General features: G+C 45.4%; 1 protein-coding gene and 1 long non-coding RNA gene across 2 annotated transcripts in view; one reads left to right on the forward strand and one right to left on the reverse strand.

The window, feature by feature from the left end:
* Window positions 1-451: 451 nt before the first annotated feature.
* The window catches only part of PIGL (phosphatidylinositol glycan anchor biosynthesis class L), a 61870-nt gene continuing 48074 nt past the window's right edge, over window positions 452-14247 (reverse strand). The window contains exons 5-7 of the mRNA XM_074922517.1: window positions 7826-7857; window positions 2196-2329; window positions 452-1056 (exon numbers count right to left, since the gene is read on the reverse strand). Coding sequence (XP_074778618.1) covers window positions 958-1056; window positions 2196-2329; window positions 7826-7857 — 265 coding nt within the window. The 3' untranslated portion in view covers window positions 452-957. The remainder of the gene's footprint in view (window positions 1057-2195; window positions 2330-7825; window positions 7858-14247) is intronic.
* On the forward strand, window positions 9049-13978 carry LOC141968142 (uncharacterized). The gene is made up of 2 exons (XR_012634814.1): window positions 9049-10821; window positions 13505-13978. It is a non-coding gene; the product is annotated as an uncharacterized LOC141968142 (long non-coding RNA).

A 14247-nucleotide genomic window follows, 5' to 3' on the forward strand; every position in this document is an offset into this window, starting at 1 on the left:
CCGGTAGATGTGACCCCACAGGAATGAGTGCAGAAATACTGAGTATTGCTGACTTTGCTCCACCATGACCCCACAGAAACCCAAATCACTAGTAAAATCTCTGTATAGGCTGAGAAATGAAAGCACTGAAAGCTGCTTCACTTACCTTTTAACATAAAGGAAGAGGATCTTTAACTCCTGCCCTAGTCTTTTACATAAGTGGAACAGCTTTTGAAACATCTCTGGCAATTTTTATCTCTGGATGTGTTCTATAAAAGACCTAGTTACAGTCTGGGTCTTTTGCACCTCATTCTTACGTCCTGTTGAGACTCTTGTAAGTTGATCTTAAGCCCCAAGTTCTGAAGCAAGAAGAAATGCTCATGTTTCATGAGGGACACTCTGCGAAGGTGGAGCCTCCAACACAATGTGTATGAAAGAAGCAGCAGTAGCAGCAAAGATCAGTGCAATTAGAGAAATTTGTATGATATCTGATGGTTTATTCATAACCTTTGTTTTTTTAAAGTTCTGACTGAATAAGACAGGTCTTGTGGATCTGGTTCTATCTGTGGAGAAAGCATGATCTTTAAAAAGTTACTCCTGATATGTGGATTTTACAAAAGCACCAAGAGATACTAGCCAGGCAGTCCTCACAGCTACCTCCTCTTGGGGAAAAACAGTTTGTGCCGTTATCTTCTCTAATGCAGAATACTCCTGCATTACTCCTAATTAGGTTAATCCAAATTTCTTGTTCTATTTAAGCTTCTACAGTGAGAAAATAGAGCAGCTGTTAAAACCTGTTCATCTCACTGTATCAGGCAACAAGATATTTAGAAGGAAGTTCACACAGTCTGTTTTTTGTAGTCTGAAAGAATGCTACACAGAGAGACTCCTGTCCTCTTGAGCATGTTAACAGGTGAGTTTTCTTTAGTCCTGGGCCTGCACAGTCTTTTACTCCTCAGGTTGTAAGCGACATCTCTTTTACAGAAGGCGGAGTGAATTGATCACCATATAACGTGAGAAAAGCATGTAGATGTGGCGAAACCAGAGGAGCTGGCTGCGATGACACCGCATGGCTCTCTAGAAGGAAAAATAGTTGAGAAAGCATTATAAGAACCTTCCAGACTGAATGTGAGGGCAGTTTCCTAGGCCTCCTGTGAGGTTCACCGCAAATTTACAGGACAGCCTGTTTTCAGTGAGCAGGGAAGAAGTAGTGGGAGGTGGAAGGCTGCCTATTCTATGGGGCCACAGGGCAGGGAGAGGCCTGTCTGCCCCTATGCTGCTGGTGTTGTGCTGCCTACTGTTCAGAGGGGTCCTGCTAGAAAGGACATTAGCAGCTGCAGATTGGTACTGTGACAGTTTCTTTGTCACGTATAACTCCTCCTCCCTATGTGATCTCACACCTGGGTGTTCACATGCTGGGGAAGCAGAAACCTGATAGATGTGCATCTGAGAACACTCTGCATGCTGCTTCCGATCATACATTGCCAGCTGAAACTTGATCTATTTATAGTGCACCAGCTTAGAAAGGTCAGATTTCAGAAACAAAAGCCACAGGGGAATAACACCACCTTTATCAAAGCAGTTTCTATATGTAACTATCTTTAAGCAGCCTCAAAAGCAGGAAAATTCTGTAATTTGTGGATTAACAGGACTGTTTGCTGGGCAAATATTTTCATGCTATGGAAGGCAAGCTAATCAGATTCTGACATAGGGAACTGTGGACTAACTGTGTGAGATCTCATGCAGCAAAATAGTTCAAAAAATACGAAGTAGAGAAGTAAACTTGCAAAGAGATTTGGACCACAAGTTCACAAGCTGTGTCCATTTTCAGTTAGAGCTATGATCCAAAGATGCTGTTCCTGGCATGCAGTCATGCCATTCTTTGACAGGCCACTTACATGTTCAGAATATTATGTTGGATCCAGTCTCCTTTGAAATATAGCCTGGACACAGTATAAAACTCAGTGCAATGTCACTACTGAAGATCTTTGAGCTGCAAATCTGCTCAGCCCTGTCCTGCTATCCACACAGCACATGAAACAACCTGTCTTGTCCATTTATGTTTTACAAATCACTGAAGATTGTCCATTAGTGACATCTGTAATCCACACGTGTAATTATTTATGAAGTTCTCTGTGAATATGACACCTCTGACTAAAGTCTTCACAATGATGACGAGCTATTCAAACAGGTTAAGCAGGTACCGCGCATCTCACCCTGGCTTGTGCAGTCTCCTCCTCTGTGAGTATGAAGAGAGCATCTCTGGGCAGGAGGCAGGAAATGGGGACATCCAGGATGGAGATGTACTTCCGGAGGAGATTTACTGATTCAAGCACGAGCACACGGCACCCTAGGCAGAGAAATAGGATAAATACTTCAAAACAACAGTATTCTTGTAAGGTGCCCATCTCTCCAGGCTCAGCAGGTCTTTGCAGGCTCCCCTGTATTGCTGGCCACAGGGATCCTTTCTGTGCAAAAGGGGAGCAACTTCTACTCATGCTTCCACCAGGATCTCTTTGTGCCCAGTGCATGTCTATGACTGTTTGTACTGGTTCTTGTTCTGTATGTGGTCTGTGGAAAGCAAAGCTAGCTCTGAATGTCAGAGGATTTGGTGGGTAATTTTGCTTACAATTAAAATTATTCCTATGTAGTTAGACTCAAAGGAAAAAGCACAGATGGCTTTCTGAATGCTGGCACTATATCATATAATGAAAATTTAAAACAGCAGTCTCTGGTTCAGCTACAAAAATGAAATTTCCTCTTTCTACTCCAATTCTTAGCTACAGAAAAAAATATTTACAAGTTTCAGGAATGGCTGTATCAAATATTAACTCAGGCAGGCAGTTACACTTCAACAGAGTTCCAGAATTCATTGCTCAGATGTTTGTGATGAAGCAGATGAAGGTAACACATATAGACATTCTACTGGGCTGAATTTTTTTTTGTTTTAAAGAGCCCCTTGAACTCAAAAGTTAATTGCTATTTTTTTTACCATGGCTAAATTGTCTTCACTGATGAGCTCAGAGCTACTGATGGTCTCATTAAGAGCCTGTAGGTCTCAAGGGAGCTGCTTTGGGATTTCTTAGGGCTTGGAAGCTGCTGTGATTATGCTCCACACTTCAGACATTGTATGAAAGTTCGACAGAAGAGGCCAAAGTCACAGTTTACACAGGTGGTCAGATAGGCAATTAGATTTGCAATAAGATTTTCTTCGGCGTGCCTTTAAACAGTGAAATTATACAAAGGAGACAAAGAACAATGCTGAATTGCTACAAAGGCTGCCTAATGGACCAGTTTAGTGCGTGAAGCCTGTGCTCACATCTCATACTGCTTAAACCGTTATGTCCTGAGCACAAAGTGAACTGGTGTGTTCAAATACCTCTTGGCCCTAAAATGTAGGCAGGACTTGTGTCCTCCTAAGGAAAAAGATTCTCCAGGATAGGGGCAGAAGCAAGCATCTTTACCACAAGGTGGGTTTCTATGTAAGAAATGATGATTCCTCTCTAGGAGCCCTCTATGCAGATCTGCTAGTGCTCAGGAATCTCATCCCACAAGGACCTGAGCAGTCAGCTTGCTGCTAGCTTCCTTGCTTTGGACATCTGGTAGATCCTTCAGTCTAGCCTCTATCAAGTATGAGATAGGAAAGCAAAAACTTGTTGCTTTTACAGTGAATGAATTTCCTGGAGACACAAGGGAAGAAGCCCCCAGGAGTCTCCAAGGTCAGAGCGTGGTACTCAGAGATACCCCACCAGCACCATTTCAATCCCAGCCAGGGGGCTATGACACGCTGAACTCAGGAACAAGCAGCATGCACAGGATAATCCTCCTTCCACAAATCCCCTCACAAGTGATTTGTGTCCCCTGCCTCTTCCCAGTGATGCTAACTCATTTCACTGCAAAGAAAGGTCTTGCTTTTACTCCGGCCAAAGCCTGCAATGGCAGGACACAGCACCCCTGATGGACTCCCTCCAGCACATTTCCAGAATCTTTCAATTCATTTCTTTCTTCTCTCTCCTTCAAGAGAAGGATGTACAATTTGTTCCAACTTGTCAATAGCTGTTTCCACTCTCAACAGCAAAACTGGTAACTCTTTATTTCAGTATCACAGAGGCCTCCAGGACCATGCTCCCCTTCCAGTTCTCTTTCTGCACTGATCCTGGGACAGGACTCCCCAGCAGGGTGGACAGAGCATTCAAAAGGAGCTATTTTCTCCTGCTGTGGGCAGCAATGGGCAGGGTTAGAGGCCTCAAGGGAAATCACCGGCACTTCCATCCAGCCAAACGCTGACACGAGTCTGTGCTGTGCCAGGAACCGGAGGAAAAGCCTCTCTGAAAGTGATGGCCATTCGCTGCAGGCCCGGCCTGCCAGGAGCTGCCGGGAGATGGCGGTGTCTGCCAGCTGCGCAGCGAGCCGGGACCCCCAGCCCTTCCCTGCCGGCCCTGCCTCGCCCAGGCCGCCCAGCTTAGAATCACTTTTGGCACCGCTCTGCCTTGAAGGCCCTCCCGCCTTACCTATGTCAGTGCCATGTCCCTGCTCCCGTCCTACTGCAGCCTCAGCCATCCGACCCTCGCAAGGTCATCGTGCCCGTCCCCGCAGAGCAGCAGCTGGGTGATGCCATCTGGAAGGACCGACGGCTCTGCCAAGCTCCCTGCAGGGAGTCCCTTGGACCTGCGGGAATGTGGGCAGCTGGGTGACCAGCATGGCCTGTGCCACTTCCTGACTGCGAGCCGCCTCGTGGGCCACCTTGACAAGTGACAGACAGAGCAGTTGCCGTTTAGCTGCTCCTGGAAAGAATGCTCTGCAGTGACAAGTGTTGCAGTTGCACACAGAAATGCCCTGACAGTTCTTTTACTCCCACTAAAGACATTTTTTGTTTCCAAGTAGCCAATTTAGAAATAAACTTGTGATATGCCACAGTAGGGGAACCCCTCTTCCCCCCCCATTCTCTGCAGAGGTCCTCCGGGCTGCTCAGCAGGCCCAGTCTGTTTGTTGGCAGGTAGTTTCAGAGAAAAGAATTAGTACAGTACTGCACTGTGGCACAGCAGAGGAAAGGAATAGATATGGATCCCCTTGCTTTTGTAGGCACAATTCCCACTGGCCACCTCCTTGCTTTTCAGTGCTTACTGGGGAGGACTGGGCTAAAGCAAATATGGAGCAAGGGGTCCTTCCTTTCCTGGGTGGCTGTTAATGAACCCTGGCAATGCCACCTGAATTCCTACTTGCAGTGATGGGAAGAGAGATAGTATAGGGTTATCCACCACCGATCTCTGAAGCCTGGACTGCTCTGTTAACAAAGTGCACTCTCCCTTTCCTCATAAATTTTTCCCTAAGAAACAGTAATCCATGCAACAATTACACCCTTTTGTTCCCCAAAGCTCAGCAATAAGGGCTCAGAGCAACTGCAAGTGCTGAGCAACTATTGATCAGTCTGACCTCCTGGGCCCCCATCGGTCAGCTCAGGCAAGGCAATGGCATTGAAGCCTCACAAAATTAAGGGCACTGTAAGAGTCTGCTGTGTTAGTGATATGACAAGGATCTCCACATGCTGACAGCAAAGGCTGCTCCGCATGGGAATGTGAGATGAAATGAAGCAGGGAAGGAATGTACAGTCCAGGGAGAGATGAAAAAGGGTTCAGAGAAACAGGCTGCTCCCTGCCAAGCAGGCTAAGAGAAGTGCTGCCATTGATGACTCTACGCCTGTGACACCAGCAGGTGAAGCTTTTCAGAGCCTGTTGTGACTGTGACCTGGGCAGGATGGGATTAACAGTGTAATACAACCTCTCTAGGTTGGCAGAAAGGGCAAGATCAATATAGCTAGTGGATTAGGCCTAGAATAGAAGTGCATGAAGCCTGCAGCCTGTTCAGTGTGGCTTTCTACTTCCAAATCATTTATGCAGCAAATATGCCTAGAATGAGATTATTAGCAAATCTATGTGTGCTAAAGGCTTGCACTGCTCCTGACAGACAGCACACCAATTCTTTGGGAAGACCAGTGGTTATAGCTGGATGGGGCCACTAGTAGGGGTGGATGCATACCCAGCAGCTGTGTTGGCTTCTTGAAACAAGCCTATGTGCTTGTGCCTGGGCTGGAGAACTTGATTACAGATTATAAAAAGCCTGTTGTGTTTATGCTGGCTAAAGGCATTAGAAAGCAAAGCAGGATATTTAGGGTGCTCATTTGTATATCACTGAGGCAATGCAAGGCTTAGCCGGCTTTTGCATTTGCAGAGAGATTTTCTGTGGATTCCCTGATCATGGGCTTATACAAGTTCACCCACAAATAGTTCCCTCTTAACAACAGGAGAGCAGCACATTTCCATGGCCCGAACATGCCTTTCAGCTCTATCCAGATAGCCTCAATCCCAGCATCGCTCTTGTTTCATTAAGCCCCTCTGATGCACAGCCCTGCACGCCTGCCAGATCAAATTATAAATACTGGGAATTTCAATGAGACTGGAACTATATTTGGAAAGGCTTAGCGTAAGCAGCAGCATGGGAGCTCCCCGTTCCTTTGGTGTTTGTAGGTCATGTCAGATGTGATGTAATCAGAGCAGCAAGGCTTTCACATAGCTTCAGGAGGATCTTAATGCTGCTAGAGAAATGGAAAAGTTGTCTATATGTGGGTCTGTTTCAAACCTGAACCAATTTGAGGCACAGCCCATATCCAGGACCATAGTGTAGCCAACAAACCTGCATGAACAGCACATGAAGGTGGTTCAGTCTAGACAAGACCTGACATCTAGCAGTGACATCTACCACTGCAGTTCCTTGTTCTTTCTCTGTACTGCACACAGCACACACAGAGCTCTTTGCTGCATCCCAACGCTGAACAAAGAAAAGGTCCTAGGAAAGAAGTTGGCATTAATAGTCCTCTTTCATAGATGGAGGAATTGAAGGGACTTGAGTCCGAACTCACTTAAAGGGCATTTTTCCATCTTGGCTCATGCTCTCTCCATCAGATCTTGGTCTGCAACTTGCTGCTAGCAGGGAATTAAAACTGATTTGCCGTGACACATTCATATCCTACAATGATTCAGGAATTAGCATTAAAGAAACACAGTCCAGATGACTGCTGCAGGAGCAGAAGGTTGACTGGGTGGGCCTGGTTGAGCCACCTTCCTACAGCCAAACAGCTGATAGCTTTGTGCTTAAACTAATACCACAAATTTGTCCATGAGTCAGGCACTGTTTGCTAGAGATAAGGGCTGCAGATCTGCTCTGGGACAGCAGCTAGAAAAGGGGGTCAGCAGCAACCTGCTTCTGTACTTTGTTTCTTTCTTTTCCCTACTTGTTCAGAGAGTTTCTCAGATATACTTGCTCATTTACAAGTGAAAAGACACTCTAACGATTTGTGCCAGTGCAGATTTCAGATACCTTTCCCATACTGACCACATTCTGAGAGAAGCTTAGCTTGGTACATGCAACTGTTTTTGGCTGAGCTGGCAATGGTTTCTGAGGCCCTTGTCACAGGGGAAAAAACCAAACCAAACCAAACCAAAAAAACCCAACCCAAAGGGCTTATAAAAAAGGGCTTATAAGTAAGATGTCACCAAAAACTCTGGGACCAAGCTGAGAGACCTGGAAATAGCACTCATTCATGCAAGACAGCAAGAAGCATAGCCCAGACACTGAATCACACCACCAAGACAGAACAACCCCAAAGGACAGTAGAGAAGCCTGAGCTGGTAAAAAACTGCAGGGAGATAAAAGGGCAAAGAAGAGTTCAGCTGCAGGTTTCATTTGCATTGCAAATAGAGGCAAGTTAGGCAGATGAAACCCTGGACTGAACATTCATGTAAATGATTGCCTAATGCCCGCAGGGTCATGGGTGCCTTATGTGACATACCTTCAGGTAACTTCTGCTCTGAATGCAGGTACCTGTAAATGAAGAGAAACATGGAGGTAAACACTTAATGAAGTTATTCAAATCCTGATTTCACAGGTATGAACTCTGTATGCCAAATCAACCCTTTTCTCTTAATACACACACAAATTTAAAAGGGCTAATCTTAGAAGAAAGTTCAGGAGCCAACACTGGACGCACATGTCAGGCAGTGGAAAGCCTCGTTCCCCACATGATTCTGCCATTACCTTCCTCATCCTGGCTGCTGGGACACAGCACAAATAAGCTCCATAAATCCAACTCAGTCTCAAACTTCTCATGTTGCACTAAGGGAAACTGCAAGAGGCTACCAAAGGCTATTCACCTCTGAGAGCACTGGCTCATTAATGCCTTGTGTCTGCTGACCAGGGACATTGCCTCAGAGGAAGCTCCTGTTTGGGGACCAGCCTCTTTCTTTCTAACCCATGCTGGCACCGAGACATCTGAGAAGCTGCTCTGACTTTTTGCTCACTAAGAACTTTGATCCCTTGAAGACTTTGTTTTGGGAAGTCTCTGTAGCAAAAATGCATCTCTTGGAAACAGAATGAGGGGACCAGCGCAGGAGATGTGAACAGCCATGGTACTTCCATCCAGAAGTGTAAGCAAATCCTGATATGGTGAAGGCTTCAGAGGGTGTGAGCTTCAATTCCTTTTTAATTCTTTTGTTTCTCCTGCTCTAGCCTGTGGTTCATGGCTTCGGAGAACTTAGGCTCACATCACCATTTGCATCACCTCCAGATTTGGCCCATCGCAGGGATGGAGGAAGCAGGTCTCCAGCAGATGGCACTCAGAGCTGTCCCACACCCCGGCTTGCTCTTCCATAAGGAAAAAAAAAATCCAAACAATGGAACATTTGCCAAAAGGAGAAAGGAAATTAAAAAAAAAAAAAAAAAAAAAAAAGTTATTTAACCCTGTGTAATATTTAAAGAGATTGTTATCATCTTGTAGTGGTGTATTTAACGAAGGACAATGTGACAGTTCATGTGTAAATCAACCAGGATAAAACATACATTATATGTAAACTGTTATGTTTCTCCAGTCACTTTCAAACTAGGATTATCTCTAGCTATTGGTTAAGTTCAAGGAAAAGGATTAGCTACACAGGCATAGACAAAATAGGAAGCACGGAGTAATGAATACCCAAAGCAATTCAAAGCAAAAGTCATGCAGGTCATGGCAGAACTCACACAGCACTCAGAAGACATATGCCTTACATAGATTCTCCTGCCAATGGTCTCCTCTCCTCCAGAGCCACAGATCTGCAAGCAATATCATTTTCTACTAAACAATGGGCTTGTAATACTGACTTGGCCACCTTCTGCACCACTACTCAAGTCCTACTGTTCTGACAAGGATTGCTAAATGTTGCCTTGTAAACATTACCAGCAGTTTTTTGGTGGTGGTGGGGTGGCAGGAAGGTTTACATATCTCCATTAATATCTGCTCTGCTCTTCTGCCAGAGGTTTCTTCCCCCTCAATTAGAATCTGGCCACCCAAAGAAGTGATTCAGCACTTGGTAAAGCTAGCAGGGTGAGAACTTTTTAAAACAAGATTTGAGAGATAAAGCAGTGAGTGGTTGTGAAATTTGGCTAACTATCCAAAGTCCTGGTGTCTGCTCTAGGTGTGCTGTTCTGCCGTAGAGGGACCTTCAAAGCCCTAACTGACAGCAAATTAAAGGATGTGAAGAGCTGCTCCAAGAGTGAATTAATAATAACCATTCCTGGCACAAGAAATAGAAAGGGGAGATCCAGTTCACATGGAAACGTTTCAGCAGGAGCAGAGAGCATCTTCATCAGGGAAAGAAAATTTGATTCAGCGGCAAATTATGGAGTTTGTGCTTGTATAAAGGTTCAAGGAGACACAAACTGTATTTTGGTTACTGAAAGGTCCTCAAGGCTGCTGCCAGGCAGACCTGACACTGATCTGGAAGAACAGGCATGAAGAAACTGATTCTCTCCTCATCCTTTTTGTCCTGAGCCAAATGCTTCAGTACTCAGCAAGGCTCAGCACAGAGCCATGGGAACGGGCTCCACCCAGCTGTAATGCTGCAGAGGAATCGCAGCCTCGCTCGTTTGTATTTCTCAGGCAAGAGATGGCAATGAACTGTGGTTGCAGAGAAAGAAGCACAAAACTCTACCTCCTGCACACGTTCATAAAACCAACCAATCCTTTTCCAAATCAATCTTCTTGTTCCCATCTCCACCCTGCTGGAGCTGTCTCTGTGGGACACTTCCAAGTAGGGGAGAGGTTGCAGCTCTCTGTTGTTGCCATTTTGGGAATGTTGTTTTATAGATTAGACTTGCTGTGGTTTGGGTGAAATGAAAGAGTTTGGCATAAAATCTCAAAAAGTGAGACACAAACAGGCTCTTTTTCTGGAGCTTTTTCCATGTGTTTTTTTCCAGAGAGACTTTTAAAAAATTTTTTTTAAACATAAAGTGATCTAAAGTGGCTTGTTCCCACTCACCCACTAAGTGCCAGAGGCCAGCTAATTACAGCACACCTCTCACTGAACCCTCTTTATTATGCCTGTGGTAGGTTCAGATCCACATGTGAAGGACAGCGAGACCCTCTGCAAGGAAGAACTTCAGAAGGCTGTGAAACGTCTGATAGACACCCCACCATTTCTGCACTGCTAGGACTCAGCACTGGCTCCTCAAGGACCAGCTGCTTTGAAAGCTATTGCTGTCTGTAGCTACCAGCTACATCTGCTCAGCAGAAAAATTGAAATGGTCCAACAACCCTCATCCTGCAAACTGCAGGACTGAGCTAGCTCCCAAATTCCCTGCCTTTATTCAGTCATCCTCAAGGAAAGATGTCAGCAAAGTGAGTGGGCTAGCTCCTAAGAGGCACTGACCACTGATGCCTGCATGATGGCAAGAAGGAACAAGTCAAGATGGAGCTGCAACCTTGGTCCTGGGAACACAGAACTCCTCTGGGGTAGAAGCAGGACTGATGCCCTGGTGAGTGGATTACTGTTTTGGTGATGTTCTATTTGATGAGAAATTGTTCACTGAAATCAATTACTTCACTTTCCAAATAGTTTCCCATGCCAAAGGCAAAACCCTTCACTGAACTGACTGTGCTGGCTGCCGGGGAGCACTGGGGAAATACAATTTTGAAGAGCATGGCAAAGAATGGATGTCTTAAAGATGCGTTGGGGCTCCATTCAGGATCCTAACCTCCAATCTGCCCAATTAATCTGATGAAACAGATGTGAAGGAGGAAGAACAGCCAGTCTCCTAGGAATTACAGAGACATTAGAAGGATATGCTTGCCAGATGTTGAATGTTTGCTATCTGGAATGCCTCCTCCTTCCCTAACCGGACTTTCTGGCTCCATTTCCATGCACCCTGAACTACACCATGTAGCAGCATGCAAGTTTGTAAAACACTATTCAGGCACTCTGTACTCACATGTATTGCAGTGGCAAAAGATGGTTCTGCCAGTCAGAAAAAAAGGTGTGGATTCAGAGATCTGCCAGTTGACAGAGCTGCTCTGTGGCTCTGTGCTTTGGTCCATGCACTGTCTGGGAGAAGAATGTGCAGTGTCACTGCTCCACTCACGCTGCTAGCAGCCTAGTGACGTTGAGAAGGACATTCCTTGCGGCTGTTTCTTCGAAAGAAAAATTTCTTTGGGGGGGAAATCCCTGCAATGCTGGTGCCCTGTGCTCAACTTTACCCTAACAGCTCTCAACAGTATCACGGAAGGGCACTGAGATGAATGAACTTAGTCAAATTAAGGAAGGAGGGAGCAGGGGTGAAGGAATGAGATAAAATCTAGGGCAACATACCCAGCTATGGAATATATGCCAGGCATGGGGCAGAGTCCTCTGAGGGGAAAGGACAGAGTCTCAAAGGGTAAACGGAGGAGCACAACTCTGTCTTGACCTTATGGGGGTGGTCTGGGTGCAGTCGCAGACACCACTCATAAGCTTCCCCTGGGACATTTAAGATTTGTAAATAAAACACCAGAAGTGAGCTGGACTGTGAATGGACAGGCTGAAATGTAAGATACTGGAACCTGCTACTTCTTCAACACTCTTATTTTGTAAACAATCCCAAACAAACACATCAGCGACACAGGAAATCCTTTTCCAAGATAGGGCAAATAATAACCAGTTTTGAAAAAAATAATTTTCTGGGAAAAGATAAGGGAAATACAAAACAGCACCCTGCTTTAAAAACCTAAATGAGACGCCACTCATTTGACATGCAGGGGCTACAGCTGCTGCGAGATCAGAGTCCCCTTCTAGCCCCACGCTGTAAGAAGACATCAAATAAAAATGGTAGACAGGATACCATGCACTATCATCAAGCTATTCACCCAAAAACCAGCTTCCTCCCTGCTCAACACATCCTTAAAGACCTGGCCTTGGAAATTCAATACAAGCAGGACTGTGCTTTGTTGGAATGTAATGCAGTTGGTGGCTTTTGAGAACTGTACCCACTGAGTCTGTGGGATTTGGCTGGACAATGCACTGTTCACTGTTTCGATATACTTATTTGAAACTGGCATTTAATCAATCCTCCTCTTTCAGGGAGCCTCAGTGCCACCATTCTGCACAATGCTGTGTCCCATGGCATTCATAAACGGGGCATTCAATAGTCAGACTGTGGCATGTAAGTGCAACAAGGCATCGGTAGCACTCAAGCTGCATCATAATCAACTCAGAAATGATAAAGCACTAAGCTCCAAAATATTACCTCTGCACAGTCTCATTTACAACCTACCACTGAGCTGGCGAATGTTAAGAAACATCCTGCAGGACTGAGAGGTGTTTTTCCAAATGGAATTGACGAGAATAGGCTCAGCTAATGATTCTTTGATGTATCTTTTTATATGGCATCATTGATATAAGTTTTATGGATGCAGTTCCTATAACAACATAATGCACAGTGGTTAAATATAGCAGTTCCTATTTTCCACTCAGTTTGCTCTGCCCTAAGCAGACAAGGACTATTCTCTTCTGTTCTAGCTGAGATGAAATGGATTTGATAGCTCACTGAAGAAGTGGTACAGTCCTTCCTCCCCTTCACAAAGACTACTCCTCTCCATCCTATGCAAGCAAGCAAACACCAAAACCAACAGCCACCCATTTGCTAGGCTGGTGGGCAAGAGGGCTTCTTTAAAATCGAAATGCACAATGACTCATGCAAAAGTAAACCACCTCGATTATTACATGTGATCTCAGTGCAAACACTGTCATTTCAAAGTGCAGGAAAGAGAGGTTCTCAAATATTCCAGTCACGTAGTATTTACCATGGTTATTACTGTAGTGCCTAGTGACTGGCCAAATGCTGAGAGGGGAATAAAGTGACCTTGATGTCACTCAAGACCTGCCCTTCCTTGTGGACACGTGTAAAGGATCCAGCCTCTCTTGGCCACAGGGAAAGCTCATATTTTGGGGGATAAGAAAGGATGATGTTGCCAAATCAAGGTGATGGGGAAAGAAGCAGAGTTACAGAGGATTGCTTCCAAGTCTCCCTTCTTTGCTACAGAGGGATTTTCTCGGTTTTGGGTTGTTGGGTTTGTTTTTTTTTTTCTGTCTGGAAGCCAGAACTGAAATACTCCCAGGGGAGACTGAAATCAAATAGCAATTTGTTTTCCTCTCCCATCCTGTTTTTTCTTATTTTTCCCTTGCAGAAGAACAAATCCACCCTCAAACCTTGGCATTTCACAGTTCCTCCCAGATCTGAAGCCTAGACACATAGCAGCAGCTGGACTCCCTGCAAGCTGTCTGGAGGAAGGTTGCTGCAAGGGGAAGGGCACATTTCTTCTGAATAGTTCCTACTCCATTGTGGAACATAACCTCTGTTCCAGACACTAGAAAGAATATTTCTGCCCTTAGCAGATAATACTGAACATCTACTTGAAGCTGTCCAGTCATTTGCACCTTCTGAAGCAGGGAGTTGTGGGACGGGTCACACAGACTGTTCTACCCCTGCTCTTGCAGAAAGTAATCTTAGGCAGTGGCCCATCTCCCACAGACTGGAAGCACCCAGAAGAGCTGAGATCACTGCACCAGCCCTCTGCTTCAGCCTTTCCACTGACAGCCACAGCGGAGGCAGAACCCTGCAGACCTTGTTTAAAGATGGTTAATAAATACATTGCACATGATACCTGGAGGGGAGAGTGCATTTGCCTTTTTCTTGCCACGTAGCACAGGGGCCCCAGGGGCAGCAACCGCTGCTTTGCAAAGCCCTGCTGGCAGGGAGGTACATGAGAAGCCTCAGCATATGCTCCCAGCGCTGCCTGTACTAGCCAATATGTGAGAACTCATCAGGGCACTGAAAATCAGGAGTGATACAGTCACGCTCTACTTCCTCCACAACACAAACTGAAAAATAATGAGGGCAAGCAAGCCACTAAAAATATACTTAACCTTT

This window comes from Athene noctua, chromosome 19 (genome assembly GCF_965140245.1).
Source record: "Athene noctua chromosome 19, bAthNoc1.hap1.1, whole genome shotgun sequence".
NCBI classification, from domain to species: Eukaryota; Metazoa; Chordata; class Aves; order Strigiformes; family Strigidae; genus Athene; species Athene noctua.